Source organism: Halichoerus grypus, chromosome 15 (assembly GCF_964656455.1).
Source record: "Halichoerus grypus chromosome 15, mHalGry1.hap1.1, whole genome shotgun sequence".
Taxonomy (NCBI): Eukaryota; Metazoa; Chordata; class Mammalia; order Carnivora; family Phocidae; genus Halichoerus; species Halichoerus grypus.
The window spans coordinates 42,991,372-43,005,066 of record NC_135726.1 but is presented as its reverse complement, the minus strand read 5'-3'; the positions used below and the strand labels follow the sequence as shown (position 1 = coordinate 43,005,066).

The following is a 13,695-nucleotide window of genomic DNA, read 5'->3' as shown; positions in this document are numbered from 1 at the left end:
AACCAAATAGGATGCATTACCCACAGAAATAATTACTGTACTACGACTGTCATTAAGATGCAGTAAGTAGAAACCTGTCCCAAGACATGAAAAAAGCTGATGCATCACAGAAGAGTCTCTAAATGACATCTTCCCTTGAAACACTCAAATCAGCATGGATTCAGTATTGCCTCGTTCATCTGCAGAGACACTCTACAGCATCACGTCAATGAGGAGGAGGTACACACTATAAATTGTGCTGCTAGGGGAAAGGCCTTACTTCGACCTTCCCGAGGCCTCAAAGCCTCAAGAACTCCTCTCTACCACCACCGTGTGACTGGAAACCACACACTGAGACACGAGGCGCCCGAGCAGGCGAGCCTGCCGCTGCCTTCTCCACCCTCGTCCACATTCCCGGGTTAGACCACGTGACAACGAAGAGCACTGAAGAGGCCCTTTATATTCAGAGGAAATGACATTCCCATCCATTCAGGGAAATCTAGACTTGGACAAAAGCACCTCCCGCCCCCGACCCTCAGCGACCTTCACCCCTGCCCTGGGCTGGGACAGCAGGAAAGACAGCCGACCATCTGCCTGCTCTTCAGAGCTCTTGGACATCTGGACTACTTCCTCGGGATACGAACAGAAAGAAACCCACAAGGAAATACAGTCATTATTCCAAAGTTTTTTATTTCAAATTCATTGAAAGAAATAAAATTATATTTAAAAAAATAGAGTAATCTCACAAACTGAGGAAAGCCAGGAACAAAAAGAACAAGGTAAGGACTTTTTCCTGAGAGGCAGCTCTAACAGCTATTAGAATGGACTTTCTCCTCCCTAGCTTTTGTCAAACAAAAAATTGCTTCCTATTTCTAAGGCATCAAAAAGCACTCTGAGTGCTAACTGGGTTGTCCAGGTATGTTTCAAGTCCTCTAATGGGGGCTGAGAAACACCAAAGGCTGATTTCTTTTAATACCAAATACTAAATTGCACATACTACTTTTTTATGTAAATTTCAGATTTCACACTTGTGACCTAAATTTCAAACATCTGGTCATATTTTATTACTATCTTACTACCTCTTAGCAAGAATGTCCAAAGTATCTGAGCTCACATTCTAGTCACCGCAAGGGGCCAGACGGTAGAAGAGCTGCTCTGATCTCCCCACGTGCTGCCAACCCCATCCACAAAGCAGCCATCTCGGATGACTCAGATGCAGCTAGACATTTACACTGAAGCCTACTTCCTAAACCACTGGACCTGCCGGCAAAGGCAGATCAAACCCTAACGGTGCATACGTAACCTACAGAACAGAAGTTACAAAAGTCATCTTAACAATTCCCAAAGCTCTAAACTTACCCATTCCCCATACTTGGTTTCCCTCAATTTGATACTGATAAATCTATCAAACTGCAAACTTTCATTCCCAAACACTTCAGTAAGACAGTCAAGACAATGGTTAACATTTTTGTTCTACGCATACATGATGGCTTGTGCTAAAGTTCTGGTTTGCATAGGTTAACAGGAAAGCTTGAATCAATTTTTCCAAGTTTCAATCTTATGTTCGGATTTGAAGTATCGAGTGCACACCCCTGATGATTTCCCTAAAGCTTCTTCTCCAAGACAGTTAAGTCAGTTCATATAATTGGTAACCATAAATTCCATAGGGACATCAATTTCTGAAAGACTTTTTTTTTTAGTAAACAAGAGATTACAATGTCTGTAACACCTTTATAGGCGCTTAACGATTCAAGTGACCTAACTGTACCTCTAAATAGGTTAATTATATAACATCAATCAGCTATTAAAGATTCAGTAGGATTCTGCGGGTTACCTCCTAGTCAGTCAAAACATCTATCAACCTAGAAGTAGACTGATACTGCAGCCAAAGTAAACCGGTGTCAGACCCTAAGAGAAACCTCGATCCTGTCTCCTGGCTCTCCGGGGAGCTAACCCTCCTGGGACAGTGGCTCTCATGGAACAACACTGGGTTCCAGTCACATGTGGAAGAGGCCCATGGCCTTAATAATGGCTTTGCTGAGTTGCAGGTCACGGTGGTATTTTCACCTGCCCAGAAGAGCACAGACCACACTTTTGTACCAACCCAAGGGTGCAACTTGAGTCACATCCTGGTTACACTGTTCCAGGTCCTAGTAAGAAACAATATGGCCAAAAACTTAAGTGACCATGTTCAAATAAGATACCTGGTAACACAAACTTCTTAATCAGATGTGACTAAGTCTCTTGTCACCAGCCTAGACACACACACACACACACACACACACACACACAGAAATACACAAAAGCCAACAAATCTGAGCTAGGATTGTGCTAAAAAAAAAAAAAAAGAAATCAACAAGGACAATCAAAACCACAAACACTGATATAAACCAGACCCTAGCGATCCCCGACTTTAGCGACTGCCATTTTTTAGTCTCAACAAAAATGTCAATATCCTGAGTTTTATCAGTATTTTCTTTCTAAAATAATTTATGGGACACAAAAGCATACAGATGAACAAACAGAAGCAGTGGTACAAAAGTCTAGAAGAGCCCACTAACTAGAAAAAGAAACGTCACAAAAACAATATAAAAAGATGTATTTAAGTGAAATAAATTAAAGGTTAAACCTTACGCTTTCAAGTTTTCTTAGACTATTATTTTGGGAGACGGCATAGAGTTGATGACGTATTTTTCTAATAATTACTTGGTTAAGATCAAATGCCAAATGATCCTTCACAAGAAATTTTTGCCTTTAATAATCATGGCCCCATTGAAGATATTTGGACACAGGAGAAGCTACCTAAATCCCAATCAGTAAACTGTTAAGGCATTTGTCTACTAACTTGGCTGTCAAAATGGTATTTTAAAAATATTTACTTAACTTGACCAGCATCTACAGAAACAAAAAATATTTACGTAACTTGACCAGCATCTACAGAAACAAAAATTGTAGTTTACAGATACAAGTTTCTCTAAACTCCTGGGGGTTTTTTGTTGTTAGAAAACAAAATAATGCCAATCCAATAACCCAAAGGTATCCCGAAAGCATAATTCTAATATGCTTTACTTTTATTTTTAAGAAACCTATTTGTCTCCTAATCATTAGTATTTTTAAGCCACTGGCTGTATACTGCCTTTAAAACGTAATGGAATTTACTTAACCTGGCACCGCTACTCAAAAACTTATACTTGTTGGGGGAAAACAGTACTAATTAGGCTAAAACAAGGTTTATGTTATACATAAAATCACTCCAAATTACAAAGTGATTGATTTCTATAGCCCTAAGGATTTTTAATACATAATTTAGGAAAAAAACACAAATAGATTAACACAGATGGCATTCAACTTCTCTTAGTCTAATTAATCATCTCCAATAAAACCAAGACCCTTCTGCAGGACCTGCCAGTTGCCCATTCCTTTGATCAACCTACAAAAGAAGCATTTCTTGGGAAGTGAGGATTTATTAAGAATATCAAGGTCCAGGGCTTTTTTTTTTTTTTTTTTTTTTTTACCATATACCTTAAAAATTGGTTTTATCCCCACAAAAAAATCCGTATCATTTAAAACTAGATATTCAAATTACATGGCTAACATTTTTAGCTAATCAACTCTTCAGTGCTGATCCTAGAAAACAACCTTCAGTGGGTCTTTGAATAATGGAACAAGACAATGTTCCGCCATTGATATGAGTGATGTAGGTAGTCACACCTTTAACGTTCAAGCCACAAGTTGTGAAGTTTGGAAGGGGTGAGGTCTACTGTCCTGCATTATCAGAAGTTGTATTTTCAGTGCTAGTGGGTTGCACGTTATCTGCAAGGTTGTGTGCGTGCTCAAGAAACAAATCTTTCAATACACTTAATTCCTTAGTCAGCAATTTAATTTTTGCTTCCAAACGTTCATTCTCTTCTTTGAGCTGATTCACTCTCTGCAGTGTATCCTGTGCTTTCTGCTTGCTTTTCAACCGGCTCTTTTTCACAGCCATGTTGTTCCTCTCTCTGCGCTGACGATACTCATCACTGTTGCGATCCATGGGCGAACTCTTTTTGCTTTGCTTGCTTGGGGGCACGGCTTTGCCTCCTCCCCCCGGGCCAGCAGGCACCAGCTGAGGAACCTGCTGTAAGCCGCCGGCATGAGCCTGAGTATGAATAACACTTATTCCCGGAGTACTGTTCTGCTGGGCTATCTTGCTCATTTGGGCACTCTCTCTTGCTGACACAGAACAGGCAGAAATGAGGGCAAGGTGATCAATGGTTTCCACACTAAGCTGCCAAGAAATCTTCACATGTACCTAGTTAAAAAATAAATTGCATTAAAATGTTTGAAATGACAAGATCAAATGAGATTAAACTTGCATGTACCTAACAGCAGGCCGACATTAATTGATTATGCTGAGAAAAGTCTCCAGCAACTGCCAACTGTTCCAATGTTTCAGAAGTCTAAATCATTTAATTTAGAAAGGTAAGTTAGTACAGGAGCACCATAAGGCCAAATTCAGCCCACCTGCATCCCTGAGGGTACTGCCCGTCTGTGATTGTTATCAAAAATGGAAGGAAAAACAAAAGAATACCGCTAATTAGGTAGCAGAGAGGAAATAATAGCACTTGGCAATCTGCCAGAAAAAATTTGAGCTGTTTGGGTGAAACACGCAAAACCTAAGTTCAATTATGATAGAAGAGACACCTGCAAAGCAAGGGGGACAAAGTTTCAATTGTTGGCTCACGTCAAAACAGAATCCTGCGGCAGAGTGCCCGATCTCCACGACTCGTCAGGATCACTGCATGCTCCTTACACCAATATGCAGAGACCTAAGTCACCAAGGACTTGACTTTTCTCCCAGAGTACATCTTTATGGAATATTCTGAAAAGTCTTTTTTGGCGGGGGGGGGGGGGGGGGGGGGGGGGGGGAGGGAGCTTTTTTTTGTTTTGTTTTTAATGACCTCACAGATAGTACTTTACATAGATTTCCTAAGTTAGCTTCTTGGATCAGAGATTTAGGAGCTCTGGGACCTCCAGTGTGCTGCCCCATCCCACCATGCTGCTTCTAACAGTGGGGTTTTTTTTCCTTCTTGACATAATTTATAAACACATCTCAACACAGGCAACCTGAAACCACAAGGAAAGAAACAAAAGCCCTAATGATGCACCCAAGGAAGAGCAAGTATGGGGCTGAGGCTAGACAGAAAGACTGCGCCGGCACCCACTTGACAAGGCAGACGCGGCTCAGAGGGAATGCCAACTCTCGAGTGTTCTTGCACTGCTGCCCGTAGAAATGAAGCCACAGTTTCAGAAACTAGTCATACTTGGATTACTATCAATCCAACTAGGTCACTACGGCTGCCTCAAGATGTGTCAAAAGCATACCTATCCGATCATGAGGCCACTTCAAGACAAACTGACTCAGCGAATGAGCCATGTCCACCAAGAAATCATAGCACTCTTGGAAATTCAGAAAGCAGTGTTATGACTATCCTGTTCTCTTTTCACAAAACTGCTAAACCTACATCAGTGGATAAAACCTGGAGCCAGAATTATGATGCCTCAAATGAGTACACCTCACAGCTCTTAAGAAAAACTCAGTAAACACCAGTAGCTTCACCCAAACCATTAGCGAGGTGTTTCTTGTATAAACACTGTCCATTGGTCTGCTTTTAAAAATCTTACCTTTTAAAAAGTCTGTATTATCATTACTTTCAATTGTTTTCAAAGCCATGCATGCAGCCCTGAGTTAGTGGGTCATCTGTTCTCACTCCAAAAGTACGGCAAAAGAGAAAGCTTCCTTCCAAACCATGGATGGATATCTACACAGAGTCTATCTTCAATAATGGACATTTCACAATCTCCCTGGATAATTTATTATGTTGCCTATTTTTTCTTCCAGTTAAACAGTGGCAGTTCAGTATTAACTTGGGCCACCTTACCACTAATAGTGTTAGTGGCCACCTACATTATTGCTTATTTATTTGGTGTAAAGTGAGCATAAGAATTTTAGTTGACTTTTAAAAACTTTAACACTTCTCCTGGGATGGTCTCAACTATCATGATCACGGTCATCTTATTTAACTTTATTTTTCATACACCAATTATGGTTTTAACCTCTAAAGCTAATCTCTAGAGACAGCTCAAAGAGAAAATGATCCAAAAAGCACAGAGCAGGAACCAGGTCAATTCTTGTCTTGGCTCTGGCTCCCCCGGTTTTGCTCTGGACCTATCCCTTCCCCTCTTTGGGCCTCAACTTCCCCATCTGCAAATGAGGGATATAGAATGGTAAGATGCCTTCTGACTCTGAAAATACACCATGAACTTCAGTCACTAAAAACTCTTTTCTACCCCTTTATGCTTTTTTATTCCCAAGTCACTAAAAACTTTTAATACAGGCTCCAAATTCAGTGATGTTCATGCCCATTTTTGTACCCAAAGATATGGGAATGGGGAAGAGCTCTTCTACCTCAGCCTGACTCATTTTGGTAGGGTACTAGAGTAGGGGGTACTTTGAAGATGTGCTCATTGCTTGAAAAACAAAGAAACTATCAAATTGGTAAAAATGTAAGCAAGGAAACTTGGAAATAATAAAAATAATTCAAAAATGATTCTTTTTTTTTTTTTTTTTAAGTTCCTCAACCAAAGCCAGGGAAGTAAGTTTTAAGTGAAAAAATATCCATTAAGGAAAGTAAACCAAGTAAAAGGGGGGGGGGGGGGTCAAAGGGCCAAATGGTCCAAGAGAGTTAACTCCAGATTATCAATTGTGTTTTTACACAAGCAAAATAGCTGCCTCCAAAGTTACACATTTCACAGTTTCCACTGTCATTTATGCTTTTGTTCCTTCCACAAACACTTACTGAGCACCTACAATGGGGAAAAAAAATTAGTTTATTTCAAATCTGGATATTCAACCCTAAATGAAAGTCTGGCTCCTATGTGGACAAATACTATTCCAAAGTTCATTCCACAGGAAGCAGGGTGGTGCCTCGTTTCCTTAGATGTGAATCATTCAGGCAGGGAGCAGGAGAAAAACTGAAGAGCAGTTCTCAAAGTGTGGTCCCTGGACCAGCAGCAGCATCATTTGGGAACTTGTCAGAAATGCAAATTCTCAGGCTACCCCGGACATAAGAATCAGGAGCTCTAGGAATAGGACTGAGCAGTCTGGTTTTAGAGGGACCTCCAAGTGATTCTGTTGACACTGAGGTTTAAGAGCCAATGCTGCAGATTAACAATGGATCTTAAGAAAGACGGTCTGATTGGGTAAATTTTTTTAAAATTCAAATTTCTTAATTCAAGTAGTGTTCATTCAAATCAGTAACACACTGAAAACTCAGAAAGGTTAGAATGAGTAAAACAAATTTCTCTTGAGTTTCATTTGGGAAAGTAAACTTGTCAAGAATTTTCCTAATCCTCCTGTCACTTTTTTCTCCACATTATATACAACCAAATATTCCTCCCCATGCTCCCCAAAATAAATTCTTTTTTTTTTTAAGATTTTATTTATTTGACAGAAAGAGAGCACAGATAGGCAGAGTGGCAGGCAGAGGGAGAGGGAGAAGCAGGCTCTCCGCCAAACACGGAGCCCGATGCGGGGCTCAATCCCAGGACCCTGGGATCATGACCTGAGCGGAAGGCAGACGCTTAACCGACTGAGCCACCCAGGCGCCCCCCACAAAATAAATTATTAACTTATATTTCCTCAGTGAGCATCTACACTCCAAAATATTCACAGATGTTTCTCCATTACTCCCAATCTGTACACCCACCCACCTCCCAAAAGAACTTACAACCACCATCCCTCTCCATCCTAACACCACAGAATTACCTCAGGCTGACATCATCTCCCCGGGGGGCACTCGTCCCCTCTGGTTTAGCAGTGCACCCTCCAACCACTGTCGCCAGACCCATGGAGCACTCAAACCTGCGCCAGTGTCCAGCCCTTGCTCCCTTATGCTTCACACCTCAATAATACCGAACCACTACCAATCCCCTAAATGGTCACGCTTTCTCTTTTCTTTGTGTGGCTGTCCAATTTTTTCCCCTAGTTTCTCTGTCAATGCCAGCTCTATAATGTGGCTCCCTGTAGACTAAGCTAGAGGCAGGACTCTGTCTTCATATCCATATGCCCAGCATCTAGTGCAGGGCTAGCCATAGAGTGGTGGTGCTGGAGAAATATTTGTCCAATGCTGGCTCAGAGGCTAAGAGAAAACATTTATTTTTATAAATGTCCTATATAGAAATGATATTCTCTAGCATTAACATCTGTTAAAACAACCACAATTAAATCAAAAGTGTTAGTAAGATATTATAGTCTTCCAACCCTAAGTTCTTGGTCTTTCTTAAAGGCGTACAGGAAAATAAAAATACAATTCCATTTGACACTTCGAGTGCCCAGTCTATACAATGAACATTTCTTGTCTGGTCTTTGCTTCATCTCAGTTAAGAACCTTTATTTTCTATTTAGCCAGTTATGTGTTCCAATGAATAACCTCAAGTTCTTAGGTATGTTTTGCCAGGGTCTGACAACTCTGTACTATACGTGATACGTGATGTCAAGGTAAGCAAAGTCAATACATACCCAAATGAGCAGGATTTCTATTTAGTTGCCACTGCTTGCTTCATGACCCAACACGGGGGTCCATGAAGGAGGGTACATCCCTTTGGGGAGTATATGAGTGGTCCACTGGAGTATGGAGAAAATGTATGTTCATTTGTCTTTTTTTAACATCATCATTTTAATTTTCCTTTGGTAGGATTTACAACATACAAAAATAAAACAGTACACACATTGTTTATAAATATACCTCTATTAGGAAATCATACTCAAAAAAAAATTTTAACTGATAGGGCTGGAAAGCCAAAAAGGTAGGAGACCAATGTACCTACAAGAACCAATGGAAGCACTCACTCCCAAGAATATACAATATACCTGGAATTGTGGCTACCCACATTCACCATTACTGTGATCAGGTGAGGCAATCCTAGACCATAAGACCAAATTCAGCCCCATGAGGTCCTATTTGTCTTTACCAGGGACTCACCATGTGCGGTTTAAATCCCTACAGAAGAAACCACCTCTCCAAGATCAGACAACTGCTGACAGTCATGTTATGCTCTGGAGAACTTAAAAGATATTCTGAAAAAATGAAATTTTGTTTCCTCCTGTTTTTCAGGCAGGTATTAAAAATGACTGAATCAGCCAAGTGCACCCACCAGAAGCAGGAATCAAGAAATCAAAAAATTCTTCAGCTCACTGGCATCCTGTAATTACTTAGCCTTGTTTATAGTAAGTTTTCCCAGAAACAGAGACTCCACTTTAGGAATAGCTCATCCCCAATACTGATCAAGTGGTTATAGCTGACCAGATTTTAACTTTAAAGTATCAAGGACTTTAAGATGCAGAATTTCTTAGTGAAGCAAGCCCTTTTCTTTCCAAAATTCATTTGGGAGTCGCGTTATCCTATCTGAATTCAAGGGCAATCTCTTCACGTAAGGATTCGCGGAGTGTAGGCTCAGAAAGAGAACTACCAATTTTTGTGTAACCCACTAACCTGAAAACCTTTCTGAAACTGACACGTTTTAAGGTGCCAGATTACAACATGAACCTCAGACACAAGGCCAACCAATCAAACCTTCTGACGAATAAAAACATACAAGCCCCCGTGGGAGAACAGATGATCCTTCCCCCTCAAACATGCATCTCCATCCTCTTCATCTAGACCCCTCAGCTAGCTCTTTTCTTGACTGTGTTCGCTGCGACAGGCTAACGAAGCGCTCCGTTTCTGGCCCTTCTCTTTTCTATTCCACTTGTGGTAGCTGCACGTTCATCTAACTTCGTTCAGCGGTCAAGTGCAGGATAGTCAAATTACAGCTCCGTAAGTAAGCACGGGATTAGCTCTGTAAAGTCACGGACTTCAACATCAACTACTTTCGCTGCCCACTTGAGCGCTCTACCAACTTCGGAACCGAAGTCTCGCCTCCCCTCACGGAGCGGTCTTGGAGGGGCGGGCAAGATCCGATGTGGCACTACAGTAAGGGACGGTCCACCTACTGCTGTTCTGGGGAACACCCTGTATCCCCAGGGCCCAATACACGCCTAGCCTGTCACCACCGCCCGTTTCTCCAACAGAGGCCGGGTTCCGGAGGGGGCACACCTCGTCCCCCGCCCCGTCCCGGGCCGGCGGCGAGGGGCGCCCGGGGGGAGCGCGGGGGTCGGCGGGTGGCGCCGCGGCGCTGGGCCGCGGCCAGGGATGAGCTCAGCGGCCCCGCCGGGTGTTGCCGGCAGGTTGCATCAGACGCCGCGCGGGGCCGCCGCCCGCGCCGCTGGCCGCGCGGGGCCTTCCCGGCCAGCCGGCCGCCTCAGGCCGGGCCGGGTCTCCTCGGGCCCGCCCGGCAACCAGGCGAGCGGCCGGCTCCGCCGCGGCCTCCTCCTCTTCCCTCAGCCCGCCCGCCCGCGGCCTCCTTACCTGCGCCTCCAGCCCGCCCGCCCCCAGGCGGCCTCCACTCCGAGCGGCCCCGCGCGGCGCGGCGCGACGGACCCAGGCCTCGCAGCCCGCGAGTCAGCGAGGAGGAGCGACGGTTACGAAACCGGCAGCCTCCGCCCGTTCCGCCACCGCCGCCACCGGCTTCCCCTCCTCGCCCGGGCCGCGCGCGCCGCCGCCGCCGCCGCCACGGCCAATAGGAGCGCCAGCCTGCAGGCGGCGCGCCCGCCCCTCGCGACGGGCGGCGCCGCCAGCCAATCGCGAGCGGCCTGGCTGCGGGAGGCGGGCACGTGGCGGAGGCGTTGGCCGAGGCGCGGCGCGGCGCGGCGCGGCGGGTCGGCGGGTGTGGCGGGAGCGGACGGAGGCTCTTGGCGCCGCCCGCATCCTCCGCGGTTGGCGCGGGGCGGCGGCTCCGGGCTATGGGAGACCCGCGGCGAGAAAGGACCTGTGAGAGTTGGAGGCGTTGGGGAGCTGTAGCCTTGCGAAGGCAGCACCTGTCTTTGGGAGGCACAACTTCCTGCGGTGGTTTTTTCAGTCGCCGAAGTCCGTCGGGGTTTCGCCGCGTCCTCGGGGAGGCCCCCTGGGCATCCGCAGGGAGCGGCCCACGACACGCGCCTCCCGGGACGCGGGGCGCCCGGCGGAGCCTGGAGGGAAATGCAGGACCTCATGGCCGCGAAGGCAGCTGCCAGCTTGCGGAAAAAGTGGTAGAGCCACATTTTCCCAGCGTAGGTTTAGGACTGATGTCACATTGGTGAACGCTGCAAACTGTGGTTCGTTGTCACCGGGAAACGAATCGGGTTTGCGCGACCGATTCCCGTGTGGCGTCATCCAGGTGAACAGACTGAGAGATGGGATCTCAAAAAAACACATGGCAGTCCAGTTTTATGTATCCAATGACACTTCACAGGAGGATCTGAAAGCGTCTGAAACCAGGAAGCAGCGCGCTGGGTGGAGGACAGAGCCAGCGCGATAGGTTTGATTGCTTCCTCTTTAGCAATTCTTATCGTCCAAAAAATAAGAGTCTTTGAAAGAGGAAACATTTCTTCATCGCCCAGGCCAGGGCACCAGTTCTCCGCATAAGATTGTTTCGAGGAATCAGCAAAGAGATGATAAAAAACCTTTGCAAAAACTAAAGATAAAACATAAAATTAAAAGGGCTGCAACTAAAAGCGAACAGTGTTAACCATAGAAACATACTTGGTAGCAAGACATAATACCATCTTTTACTTTGGCCTTCAGTGTTCTGATTTGAAATTTCTTTGATCAAGATTTTAGCACTGTTAAAACTGGATTGTATTTTATTGCTTACAAAATCATAATTTTGCCCTCACCACTTGCCAATCACTTAAAAGTTGTATAGAAAAAAAAAATTTATAGGTATGCTCGTTTATCCTCTGGCTTGCTGACCACTCAGCCAAGCTGCTCTAGCGTTCTCTGTGTCTGGGCAGGTCTTCCACACTCAGCAGGTCTGGTCAATGCCAAGGAGACTCAAGTATTTCCTCTTCAGCTGGCAGCTGGTAATTCTTCTACTTAGTTTACAAATACTTATTTGGTGCTAACTACCTGCTAAGCTATGGGCTAAGTGCTGGAGATTCAGCAACGAACAAGACAAACACAGCCCCTAGAGCCAGGGAGACAGACATTCAGTAATTACACAATTTTTCTGTTACCACTTTCATAAATATGACAAGAAAGAAGTACAAGATGCTGTGAGATTATAAGAAGGGAACCAGATGTGGTCTATGGTTCAGGGAAGGCCTAACAGATGAGTAGGGTTTGCCTAGGTAGTGCAGATGAAGTGCACGTACCAGTCAGAGGAAATGTCTTATCTAAAGGTTTTATGATGGGAGAAATGTAAGGCCAGAGTAGCAAGGCGCAGTGTCCCAGTGGAGACTGGTGAAATTAACAAGGCCTGTGGCCCAGGAAGAGTTCTGATTTTTACCCTAAGAGAGATGAAAAGCCTTGGAAAGCTTTGCTCTCACCATAAGGAAATGAGGAGAGCCTGGCACAGGCTGTCTCTGGGTTGAGGAGATCCACCATGTTGCTCTCTTCCGAGTCACAGGGACCTAAACCCTCATAAGAAAGGTTTCCTGCATAGATCTCTGCCTCACTGATACCTGATCCATAATCTACAAATCCAAAGAGTTTGTAAACAAGTTTGTATATTAAAATCCCCTCTAAAGGACTTGAGAAATAGGATGTCTTGTTAGTTGATTATGCTACTTACCTGAGACCTACTATGATTATCTTAGTTACCTAACAGGTGTGGACCGTACTATCAGGCTGTTCTCTCCACAGCTTAACCTCTTAATAGTGTAACCTCTCGGGCATCTGCAAATAGGGGTAACGACAGTATCTACCCAAGAGGATTGCTGTGGGGGTTAAAGGAGTTAATGTGTGTATGGCCCCCAGAATGGTGCCTGCCTGCTACATGGTAGGAACTTAAAAGTAGTAGCTGTTATTACTATGATGCTCATACATGAATTATAAACAAGCTATATCATAGAATTATAGGAGACTAAATACACTTCAAAACAAGGTCAAGCTGTGCTTCATGTAGCTTTGATGATTCATTCAGCCACTGAAATGCACAGAATATTAAAGGTGTTCATGTCGACCCTGTAGTGTATCCCAGAATGTGTTTTTTGGAATAGTTCCCTTAGTTACCATATCTTATTTCACTTGCTTCTGTAGGGTAAGGAAAATTTTGGTAATTTCAAATCTCTTACTGTTTAGAAAGCCAGATCAATAAAAGTTTACTATGCAAACTTATGCATGTATCTTAAATGTATCTTAAGTACTTATGATAATACTTAAGTACTTATCATAAATTTATATTTGGAAAGTTTCTGAAAAATTAATATACCAAATTAACCATCTCTGATAGGAGATCTGGGCCATATCTATATTTTGAGCATTGAGACAATGCCACAGGTCTGCCTCTCAATAGGTATTTACTGCAGTATATTAGCATTACTAGGACAGGGATCATCAATCATTCTGCACTGGTAAGGGCCTTTTTATTGGAAGTAACTCCAAACCATCCCTGACTAGCCTTAGCAGAAAGAAGGACTTGGTCAAAGATTTTAGGGCCCTCTTCATGAAATACCCATGCTATATCAGAACCAAGAACTCAAATGTCTTCACGTCTGTCTCTGCCTTTCTGTCCGTGTGTGTGTGTATGTGTGCGCGTGCCTATTGGTTTCATTGATCTTTTCCTTGCACACCAACTTTCTTCACCCAGTCACTGACA

At 44.1% G+C, this 13,695-nt stretch overlaps 1 protein-coding gene across 2 annotated transcripts; it reads right to left on the bottom strand.

The window, feature by feature from the left end:
* Positions 1–649: 649 nt before the first annotated feature.
* CEBPG (CCAAT enhancer binding protein gamma) lies at positions 650–10,617 on the bottom strand. Of its 2 annotated transcripts, none has more exons than XM_036118478.2 (2): positions 10,428–10,617; positions 650–4,270 (listed from the first exon to the last, which is right to left on the bottom strand). In XM_036118478.2, the coding sequence occupies exon 2, from the start codon at positions 4,172–4,174 to the stop codon at positions 3,737–3,739; it is 438 nt and encodes a 145-aa protein (XP_035974371.1). In that variant the 5' UTR covers positions 4,175–4,270; positions 10,428–10,617; the 3' UTR covers positions 650–3,736. The 2 variants fall into 2 exon arrangements, with proteins under 2 accessions (XP_035974371.1, XP_035974379.1); XM_036118486.2 differs by lacking the exon at positions 10,428–10,617 and adding an exon at positions 8,540–8,644.
* Between the last annotated feature and the right edge of the window lie 3,078 nt (positions 10,618–13,695).